The sequence below is a fragment of the Melanostigma gelatinosum genome, assembly GCF_949748355.1.
Source record: "Melanostigma gelatinosum genome assembly, chromosome: 1".
Taxonomy (NCBI): domain Eukaryota; kingdom Metazoa; phylum Chordata; class Actinopteri; order Perciformes; family Zoarcidae; genus Melanostigma; species Melanostigma gelatinosum.
This window is the reverse complement of record NC_136634.1, coordinates 13,731,212-13,742,617: the sequence shown is the minus strand read 5'-3', so window position 1 is coordinate 13,742,617 and position 11,406 is coordinate 13,731,212. Positions and strand designations below refer to the sequence as shown.

The 11,406-nt window shown below is 46.0% G+C and overlaps 1 protein-coding gene across 4 annotated transcripts in view; it reads right to left on the bottom strand.

Moving 5' to 3' along the window:
• Window positions 1–465: 465 nt before the first annotated feature.
• The window catches only part of frmd4a (FERM domain containing 4A), a gene marked incomplete at its 5' end in the record, with an annotated part of 31,678 nt that continues 20,737 nt past the window's right edge, over window positions 466–11,406 (bottom strand). For 2 of the 4 annotated variants that reach the window (XM_079277368.1, XM_079277367.1), the window contains 10 exons: window positions 466–3,734; window positions 4,830–4,932; window positions 5,917–6,500; window positions 6,607–6,939; window positions 7,046–7,198; window positions 7,546–7,783; window positions 7,882–7,938; window positions 8,183–8,414; window positions 9,676–9,798; window positions 9,891–10,024. In XM_079277368.1, the coding sequence (XP_079133494.1) occupies window positions 3,632–3,734; window positions 4,830–4,932; window positions 5,917–6,500; window positions 6,607–6,939; window positions 7,046–7,198; window positions 7,546–7,783; window positions 7,882–7,938; window positions 8,183–8,414; window positions 9,676–9,798; window positions 9,891–10,024 (2,060 nt within the window). In that variant the 3' untranslated portion in view covers window positions 466–3,631. Of the gene's footprint in view, window positions 3,735–4,283; window positions 4,356–4,829; window positions 4,933–5,916; window positions 6,501–6,606; window positions 6,940–7,045; window positions 7,199–7,545; window positions 7,784–7,881; window positions 7,939–8,182; window positions 8,415–9,675; window positions 9,799–9,890; window positions 10,025–11,406 lie in introns of all 4 variants that reach the window. The other 2 variants (XM_079277370.1, XM_079277369.1) reach the window with 2 other exon arrangements.

Below are 11,406 nucleotides of genomic sequence, written 5' to 3'. Positions count from 1 at the left end.
TTCAGATGTCTGCATCTCCTGCAGAGAGACAGATTGTTCTGTGTGATCAGAGCTGCCGATCATGTGTCATAGTGGCCTGCAAATCTAAAGCGCCGGCATGTGTGAAATAAAGCCTGCCCAGATGCAGATGTGCAGCTGTTTAATCTCGTGGTTGGGTGATGAGTAATATCTTTTATCGTTCGAGTGTTTCTTCCTTTTGACCCCTCAGGAAATCCTTCTTCTTCTCCTGTGGGAGGCCAGAGTGCACGAGGGAAGTGACTGGGCCCTGGATGTGCTGACAAGAGAGTGAGTGTGTCCGGAGGAGAGGAAGTGGTGAGGGGATCCCCTTTGATGGGTCTGACTGATACTTTCAGCAGAATAGCCTGGAAGTGAGTGAATGACTAAATATCTTCATGTTTTTCCATAAAAATAAAAAAAGAAGGAAAACAGAAATGAAAAACAGATGAAGGCATAATCTTGAGAACATTCATCAATAATTTATTTTTCTTACTCTCAATAACCAACACTGCTTCTCATCTTGAAAATTCATCATCAATTTCCAACAACACAGTTTTGAAAAATGTAAAGTTACTATACAAATTTTAATAGAAAAAAGAATAAATTAACTGCGGAATTCAGTTTTTTTTTTTTTTTTTATCAATTCCACATTTTTTCTACAACACCTTTAATGTATTGTTACAGTTGAACATAACTGATGAAATCAAGTTACATGCTCTATTGTCTGGTTGGGGAAGTGTCTTCTACTATTAAACTGTTAAAATAAGCTTCATTTTGCACATCTGGTAAACTGAATCTATTGAGAACAATGCAGATGTCTAGAGATCCTACGTGACGAAGCAGTAACTGGTCATTTTGTAGCACCTGAATGCATTGTTACAGAACTAAAAAAACAAAACAATACTGGTTCATATAAAATGGAACATTGTAAAACAATGAATGTGAATGTTAAAAACCCCACGAAACCTTACAGTGCCCCTCCGTACATACAGGAAAAGACTGATAAAAGAGTTAGTTCATTTCTCTTGGAGTATTACAAAGAAAACCTCATACATCCCTATGAAGCACAGAACACATGGTGTGTTTGGAGCTACAGAGGGGACGGGACGTCACACTTCTTCACATCGGGCTCAGAGATCACCACAGGGTCGAGATGGGGCACACTACGGCGCAGGATGTGCTAATGTTAGCGTATACAGGACGGGTGCTGGATGTCTTTGGGTTGTTTGTTTTTTTGTCAGTGGATCTGCAGGGCATGCATGGGGTCGTGTCTTAGCACACTAACAGCGGGCAAAGACTTTGAGTGAGCAAAGCAGGGTCACACTTGCACTCTAATAAGGTAACCAGGGAGTGCTGGTTCCAATCCTGGGTCAAAACTGATCAGATCTGACCAGGCATGGGCGGGGAACTCTTGGAGAACCAACCATGCAGGGAGTGGACTAAACCTTCTTATTTAAATAGTCTAGAACGTGGCAGATTACAACAACTGGTGTGAGTGCATGAAGGAAACACAACACGATGGGGGACAGGGTAAGATGCACATACATGTTGCTCCATTCACCCAGACATACTGGTGTCGTGAGACTGACAACAATACGTCCACTTCTCTTTATCACTGAGATGCAGAATCTGTCATCCTCTCAGTGAATTAACGACAGTTCCGATTTTTTTTGTTTGTTGCAACAATGAAAGGATAATGATTGACTCTGGTTTGGGGAAGATGAGGGACATTGATTTAGACACGAATAAAACATGCAGAGTTCTACTTCCGTCTTACAAAACCAGGTGTGCTTTTCTAACCCTGATCTGAATATCTGACTGTTGATGGAGATATGGCTTCTCTTCTGCCCTGACAGCGGGGATTAAATGTTGTCGAACTTAAAACTCCTCGATGTCCTCATACTAATAAAAAGAGCACTATCGTGTAACACCTCGTCCGTGGTTCTGGCTTTTCTACCTTCCTCTTATGCACTTTGATACAACTCATTACTAAAATATTGAAAGTGGAAAATGAAAATTCCCGAATTGTAGGTCCAGCCCTCATCGACACGGTTAATGTTGTGCTTTTAAAAGTACATTTGAATACCTTATACTCTATTTGTCTGAGTGTCTGTACAATGGCTTTCGACTTGAAGGAGGGGCTGTTCCACTGCTGAATTACAGTACGAATGTAAAGCACCAACATGATTGGCATATTTGTACTTGTTTTGTGTGTTCATAATATGTGTTGTGACTGCCAGTGTGTGTGTGTGTGTGTGTGTGTGTGTGTGTGTGTTCTCGTCACCATTGAGTTGACGCTGTCTGTGTCCAGTCGGGTTGCTCCTGTCATGTTGAAGGGGTGGACAGAAAGACGAGAACGCACAGTGCTACAAAAAGGGGACTCAGCGTGGTGAGAAGAACCGGTATAGAAGCAAGACCACCAGAGAGGAAGAGACACTTGTGATAGAAAAGATGGTTCACTATGGAGATTCATCATTGAACAGCCTCAACAGCAACCACAAGTAAGTCCAACAGATGTCAACAGACAAAAATCATTTCCTTCCCGCGGGTGAAAATGTGAAATCAGAATGTCTTGTTTCTATATCAAAACTACAGCCAAGTAATTGTAAAAATGAAGTCACTGAAATAAGCATAGATTAATGCCAAACCCAATAACCACAACTCCCAATTCACCGATGACGCACGAATGATCGTTTACTCCGAGCACGGCAGGGCAGAGACCACTGCAGCATGCCTGCTGTAATTCACTCCGCAGACTCAAACCAGTTCATATTGTACAATGTTTGTTATTGCTATAGTCCTCATCAATATCCCAGATAGAGTCCCGTAACCCATCCTGATATTGTCGCGGCATGGCACCAGCCCGGGGACCCTGGTGTGACCAGTCGATCCCAGTTGTCTTTGGTTGTGGGTTAAACTGAGAGGAGTTCAATTTGTCATCTATACGTTTGTTAATCCAGATTTTTCCTGAAAAGTCACTTGTCATCTTCTGTTATTATAAATATGTGGGGACAGATAAACAAAAAAGACAAACAACATTAATGGAATAATGAAATCCAACACAGTTTGTTTCGGGCCTGGAGATGGGTTTCAAACTGGTGGCTCAAATCCAGCAGGTATCCTCTGATCGGGCGGCAGTGCACTGGAGTCAGTTAGGTCGGGGGACCAACGACGACAAATGGAACAGATCCTGGAACGGCCGATGTTGGTTCTGTTTGCTTGATATTTGTCTGCGCTCTCTCTTCCCATCGATGTTTTTCCTCCTTGCCCCATTGCTTGTGTGCGGAGGGGGAGTAAAGAACGGGCTCTGTGGTGCTGTAGGGCAACAGTTCAACAGCTGAGGTGGCACTTCTCAGTCTGTCCTGTGAAACCAGCCCGAAACAGAGCCCAGCGAGCGTGTCCCTGTCCAGCTGAGCTGTGACAGAGGGGCATAATTAAGAGGTGGGGAGATGGATGGAGGGCAGGATTTAGGAAGGAGGGAGGCTCATGTCCAGTCCGCCAGTCCGCTCAGGGCAGGGTTTTTTTTGTAGGGCCTTAAGGATGAGGTTGTTGGTTGTCTATGAGTAGTAGTGAGGGACAGTGGAGAGGCAGTAGGAGAGGGCAATGGGACTTTTCTGGGCCCGATAGGAAGGTCTCAGACCAGGGTTCCAGGTTTGGCCTTATCACGGCCGTACCACTGCACATCTGCCAGCTCTGAACACAAGGGGCTGCTGGGAAAACAGCTGTCACTGAAAGACCTGCAGAGGAAGACACGGCCCAGGGCTGTAAAGGTAAATTGATCAAAACATAAACACAGATACTATTTCCATGGTTTCAAGCATTTATCTACTTTTGAGGTTGTTTGTTGAAGAGTGTACAACGCTTACAGCACATGATTACAATAAGTATTTATATTAGTAAATCCTGTGAGGAATTAGCCACAGTGTCGGTGTCAGACCACAGAGCAGAGCACATGCAGAGATCAGATACAGATACAGCCAAAGAAGGAGTTCAGGACGCAGATACCGCCACCGTCAAAGAGCAAGAGATTCTCCGCGTTCCCTTTTGCCAGCCCTCCACAGTTGATGATAAAAGTGAACAGTAATGTCTCATGAGTGCCGAACACTTTTAGAGGTGTGCAAAGACAGATTTCTATGAATAGAAGTCGGATTGGGAATAAATTCAGCACTGCTGTCAGATTATATTGTTTCTTCAAGGTGATTTTCTCTCTGTAATGCTGCTGCTGTGCCCCTCGAACAGTACACTGTAGGTTTAGACCCCTGCCAGGTCGAGACCACAGACAGTACCTCTATGCATCAGAGCTGGGCTGAGGGGGAGACTGACAGACGTCCTCAGTAGGAGAGCTGTCTGCTGTGCCTCTAAACCAGGAGAGAGGACACACACACAAGGAAAGGAGGGTTAGTGCAGACAGAGGGAGACGAGGAAGAAATGACAAATATTAGGTAATAAGAGAAATTTCCATGATGAAAATCGGAGGAAGTGAGAGATGACAGGACGACGAGTGAAGAAACAAGAAACAAAGATGCAGTGAGTGAATCAGTGCGTCAAACAGCCAAATAGAATGAAAAGTTAAGAGAAGCGACGAGAAAGGTTTAAAAATAGATGTTACGCCCAAATGCCATGAAAACCATTGTTTCGGGTTAGGTCAGCAGTGTAAAACAATATCAGACGACAGAAGTCAAAGCTTGTGAGGATGGTCGAGTGAGGTTTTGATGAAGATGGAGAGAAAGAAGCTGAGTAGCCAAGATGCAGTTTGTCCTAAAATAATATAAATTCATATCTTCTTGTCAACCCGGTCTGCTGCAGTGTGTGTGTGTGTGTGTGTGTCTTACCCGCTCTGCCAGTTGAGGATGTGCTGTGGGCTACAGGGGGGTGTTGGTGTGGCTGCGTGTTCGCTGCAGGGCGTCACACTCCTCTGGCTGTGAGGGGATGCAGCTATGGGGAAAACGGACAGTTAGTCATGCTAAATGAGATGCAACACATGCAGCATGAGTTAGAGAGACACAAGATTCAAAGACACATGTATTGAGACACATGGACACACAGAGCAAACACACATAGCAGAGGCTGAAGTGAGGCGAGCGGCAAAGGAATCCCAACTGTGCTTCTCATACGGGGGGTTGGGGGATGTGGCCACTGAGAACAATTGGCCCGGGTGGGGGGCTGTCATGTTCAAGGAAGGTCACATGACTGGTCCTAACACCAGCCTTGTTAGCGCAGTTGGCAGCGCGTCAGTCTCATAATCTGAAGGTCGTGAGTTCAATCCTCACACGGGGCATTGACTTTTCTCCATTTGTCCACAAAAAGTCTGCATAATATGAATCTGTAGACTTGTCAATCACAATTTTAGGCTCAATCCAATCCCAGATTTGCAGTTAATCCATGGGATTTATGCATTATATTTATATAATCTAAGTAGGATGCCATTTTTTATTTCAAAATTTACACAAAAGTAAAAAAAAAAAACGGACTTTTTGATGTTTTAATTTAGTTGATGCAGTGAGATTTGAAAACGCATTGATTCATTTTCAATCACGTAAGAGAAAAGTGGGGCCACCTACAACATGAGAATGAGAAAAGAGGGTTTGAACGTTACGCTGTATTCACACAACAAGCAACACAGCAACAGGCGACACATCATTTCAGATGGAAGTGGTGACATGAAGCGACAAAGTGATGCTCGACATTTCACCCTCTTCCAATCCATCTAAAAACAGGCCGTGAGCCAGTAATCTAAAGGTCATGAGTTTGAGTGTCACTAGGGATATTTTCTCCTCGACATTTAATGTTCGGACCTCTGAATAAACTAAATATTAGTCAACCTGAATAAACAGGAATAGTGTACGTTTTGTTATCTAAAAACACATGATGATACTTTTTACCCACAAGGTTTATTGTGAACAAATGAAGAAGACCAACCTGGTGAGCCCTTGGCGAGAGTCCCTACTCTACTTCCTCGACTGTGTCCCAGAGTGCCTTGCTGTGACCCCGTCTCAGAGGAAGTAGACCCCGAATGTGAGTGACTCCTCTCCTTCAGGCTCCCCGAGGACCTCTGGTACCAGCACCGCAGCTCTTCAGACACCGCTGCCCTCCCCCCTCCTCCGCTTCCACCACCCTCTCGCCCCAATGACGGAGTCCTTACGATCTGAGAGCGCGACGGCGTGAGTCGGCCGCTCCCCTCTCCTCCCTCCTCTCCCCCCCATGCCTCCTTGTACAGTCCCCCGGCCGTGTAGGAGCTGGAGGTCTTGAACTGGGCCTTGACGCTGTAGTGGCCCTCCTGATCGCTCTCCAGGCTGCGCACCACCACAGGGTTTGGGCTGCCCTCCACGTATAGCGGGTACTCCTTGATGCGGTACTGGGAGGAGGGCTGGCTCTGGCTGTGGAGGTAGACTCCGTGGTGTCCCCCTCCCACCCCACCTCCACCCGAGCCGCCAACAGAACCGTTCTTAGCTGCCAGGTTGGGCATGGAGCCGGAGTTAGAGGAACCCAACTGACCTGCTGACCTGGAGAGAGAACAAAGGAACAAACACACTAAAACTCTGTTCAGTTCTTTATATATACTGTATATATAATACATATTGGCAGAACATGAATTGTGTGAATTCTTACCTGTGCCTTTGCCTCTGTCTCTGCCTGGCTTTGGAGGGTGAGTCCTCTCCCAGAGTGGAGTAGTTGGGGTTGCTGCTCGGGGGTCCACCAGATGGGTAGTAATGCTCTGAGCTGCTTTGGCTGGTGCAGGATGAGCAGTCATCCAGTGGGTCAGAGCCATTGGTGTTGCGTCCTGGGACCAGGAAGAAGTCAGGGCTGCCGAGTGTGCCCACGGTGTGCGGGTGTGCGCCGGGGTCGGGCGCCAACAGTTTGCCCTGGGACTCAAGGCTCGAGCTGCGGTTCCTAAAGTGCTGAGCGAGACTGTGCAGACGTGTGGGACTGATGTCCACTGACCTGTGGGACACAGCATCACAAACAAAGTTCAACATAAGGGCTGAGCTGGAACAGATCTGCAGAACTACGTGAATGTGAATGTAATAATTAAGGTATAAAGACTGACCGAGTGGAATGTACGTAGTGTGGGGTCCTGGTCTTCAGGTCTGGGGTTGAGGGCATGCTGGACTGAGAATTCCAGTGAGGGAGGTTCCTGATGGGGCTGCTCTGCAGAGAGTTACTGCCCCCTGCTTCTGCACTGCAAGAGCTTGGGAAACGCCTGTGACTTGGCAAAGAGGCAAGGAAAATAAACGCAATTCATAATTAATGTTATATTCCTTTCACAGAGGCAATCTGTGTGTGATGAGCTCTACTGAACTCGTGGTCAACCCCACATTTGAGGCATTCATCTTAAGACTACTGTCACAGACTGACTCAAATCTGAAGTTGTAGTTCCGGCCACATTACTTGTAATTTTGATTGGATTAATTACATTTGAGATGACGAAACAAGATCTAAAATAAAGTTGTTTAACACTTGATTTAAATCACTTCGGGCAGCGTCACACACACGTGTTAATACACAGTAGCTCTAGTCTAACGCTAGTTAAGGTAAACTCCCTCATACCTGGAATGAGAGGAGCGTTTCTTGACTTTTTCATAGGGCTCATCCAGTGACGACTCACTCCATATCTTGGGTTTGATGGGTGACTTATCGTAGTCAGGGCGTGAATAGTGCAGGTGTCGCAGGCCATCCAGGGACTGAGGTGGAGGGGGCCGACTGTGAGATGGCGGTCGAGGAGGGAGGCCCTTGTGAGGGGATGCTACTGGAGAGAAGGTGGGGGTACCTGTAACGTGTGGATCATCTGAAATAGAGGAATAATTGAATTACATTGGCGCATTAAAGACGAGCTAATAGCGAGCTATTGAATCTTGCAGAGTAATGTGAAGGATAGAGACTCACCATCGTCCAAGACCAGAGCGTCAGACAATGAACTGTCTTCAGAACCGATATTGGCCTCTAAAGGACAGAGAAATAAAGACGGGAGGTTAGAGATTGTACAATTACCAGATCTAAAATCTTTGATGTGTCAAAAGCAACAACGTTGGAACTTGTCAGCTCCACTAGCTTTTATTCTATTACTGGAAACAGTACTTGAGAACAATACTGCTGTGTGTCGTGGCACCTACAGCTAATCAATAGTACAATCTGATTTCCCTGTAGTGAATAGGATATACATATATATATATATATATATTGGTACCCTCTATGATGAGCGAAGCTCTCAGCGTAGGCTTCTTGCCAGAGCGGACCCGGTGGTCATTGATAGAGTTCTCAATTTCCTGGAGCTTCTTCAGCGCGTTCAGATAAGACGTCTTCCTCTGTTTCTTCAGCTTCTTGCTGCTCACATGAGGATCGCTGGCAAGGCGCCGGGCTGCCTCTGTAATCTGGGACTGAATGGCAAACTCCCGCTCCAAGCGCTCCAGTTCCTCCTCCTGGGATAAGCACACACACACACACACACACACACACACACACAAACACGAGGCAAACTCTAAGTAACACAAGCACAAAGACAGCGGATTCGCAAACAGATTCAGCAACGAAATCTCTGCACAATCCCAAAAAAAACAAGGCTTCCTCTGCAGACACATATTCAGACGGTAACTCGCCCATGCAACCTATTTGGTTTGACACACACACAGACGCAGAGCCTTGCCAGAGAAAACACACTGCGGAAATAATTTATCTGTGCTGCAGCCCCGCATTTTCTCACCACTGGATATTCTCTATTGAGACTCTCTGTCCCCCAATAACAACACGGCTCCATCAATCCATCCTCCCTTCCTCTACACGGCTCCTGGGATTCGTGCAGCAGAGACTTCAGAGGTGAACCAAGTAAAACATACTCTGTCAAAGTATAAATGTGTTGCATATTGCATGTAAGTTTACTACACTGCACCAATGTCTATCTACTGTACAATATACGCTTGGTGTAGTATACTGTTAAAGTATAATGGAAACGCTCAAACGTGATTATAGACAAGGAAATGTGTGTGTGAGTTTAAGGTGTTCAGTGTAATTTTAGAGACATCTGTCTGCTTGCAGGGCAGTTTTGTGATATCGTGTCCCTGGATTCTTTTCAAAGCATACAACCTCAGCGACACACACGCCCACATGCCTGCATACATACAGGCGCGCACACAATCCTACTATCACCACTTCCTGTGGCGAGAATGGCTGCTATTTATAGAAGTTCTGCTGCTCTGGAAAGTCTACCCGTGGCACAAAAAGACAAAGATGCAGGTCCACGACGTCTCTAGACTGTGGCTTTTTCAGTGTTGTCTGTTTCCTTTGCTTAATAAACAACAGAGTGTGGATGAGGTAATCTATCATTATGTCAATCATCATCCCGACCATTATGTGAGTATTAAGTGGCTTTAAATGAAGTTAATCCTGAACCGCCCCTGATCTTCACTGTGTAACTTCTAGAGCTTTTAAACACCAGTTCTATAATAATGCCCATACTGCTCATAAATGGCTCATTAACATTACAGCTGAGCGATTAGCGCTACGTTCATATATTCCAATTACTGCAGCACAGTGCCTGGCACAGCTACTTGCGGTGTTATGTATTTGTTTCATACACTGACACTACTAGATGACCTCCTGTTTGTATTTGGCCTGTGTGGGGAGCAGGGAGATTGTAAAGTGGGATAAAGTGCTACTGCGGAGAACAAGGAGTTGCAGCCTCACCTCTCCCTTAGGAGGAATTTTGTGCTCGTCCAGTTTGAAGGCGGCACCGATCTTCCGTCTGACTGTGGGTGGCTCCTCTCCCGGATCCAGAGGATATTCCTTCGGGAGATTCCCCGTCAGCTCCTACGAAAGACGACAAGGGGACAAATTAGAAAGGAAGAGCTAAAAAGTATTCTGATTCTCAAAATGTTTGCCAGATCTGTGTTTGCTCGTACCGCCTCTCTGATGCAGATACTCTTCAGTTCCTCTAGTCTCTTTTTTAGAGTTTCCTCCAGAGCGTCCTGCCTAGCCCTCAGTGCTGCCAGCATGTCCTTCTTAGCTGTCTGCGAGCTGTCCGATTCCTGAGAGCCTGCACGGAGAGACAGACAACACATCACGTGAGGACAGGAGTCTGGAACATGTGTGTGTGTGTGTGTGTGTGTGTGTGTTTGGAGTAGTGGGGACTTCTTCGGCAGATTGTGGAGGTAGAAAATGGGCATGCACCTGCTATCCTCGCAGGATGTTTACAGGGAAGTGAATGGAACGTTTCGATAAGGAAACTGAGTTTTAGTTGTATGTTTGTGTGAGTGTTTCAAGGAAGGGGCAGTTTAGGACAAAGTCTGTGACGCACAATCTCCAAGGCCCTGAGATGGTGCCAGTCTTGTTTGCAACATGATTTGTTAACAAAAACACACACATCCCCAGATGTACACACTGTGTTTCCCTCTGTAGCGCTCTCAGTGATTGTGTGGTCAAAGATAGCAACAATACAAAACAAACCACTGAAACAGTTGTGACAGACAGATGACTCTCTATTGTTACAAGTTATACTATATTAGGTACACGAACACTAGCAGCGTCCATTCAACTGTCGTTGCAGCTCAAAAACATAACATTTTGTAGTCACAAATGGTTTCAAATTGAATCAGAGAAACTCTGTAATGGAGTCAGACAGAGACGTGTTGGCTGTCGCGGGGGGGGGGGGGGGCATGGATTTGGCGTCACATTTCCTGTGACATGTTTATGTTGTTGAGCAGAGATGGCCTCCAGTCAGCAGTGGATTATGAAATCAACACACTGGCTCAACACCAATAAGTGAAGTGACAAAACCCAGACAGATAAGACAGAGACACCCTGTATCATACGGGGTGGGGGTGGAACTGGAGAGGGACAGAGAGGGGAGAAAAGGGAGATTAGGAGACTAGGAATGGATAGCTGAAGAGATAAAGGGAAGGGATTCGGGACAGATACATGTCTCTATACTGAGATTAAGGAGGAAACAGAAACAACACATCCGATCAGGAAGACGAGCTGGAGAAATCAAAATGAGGAAAGCGCGCAGGACAATTTTACTGACGTGCTTCAGTATTCTGCCTGATTACTCACTTTCATAGCATGCGACACACTTTACATGGCTGTCTGGATTTTCTAATCTAAGTTTAGTTCCCTTCCTGTCACACTCATTACTTGTTCAACATGGATAAGCATTGTTTTATAGGCCGCGGCAAAGCTGTCCACTGACCCGCTGCCCGATTCATTCCCCTACCCACTAAATTTAGAGGGGACAGGGGCCTGTGGAGGATGTGTGCGTGAGACATGGAGGGTGGGTGCGGTGTTCCATACATAAAGAAAGACACTGGGTGGGGTGTGTTTGTGTACAGTATGTGTGTGAGAATATTCAGCGGGGAATCAATGGCCTCTTTCCAGAAGCAGCTGTTTCAGTCTCTTCAGTTGTCAGCGAGACTCCCCCTC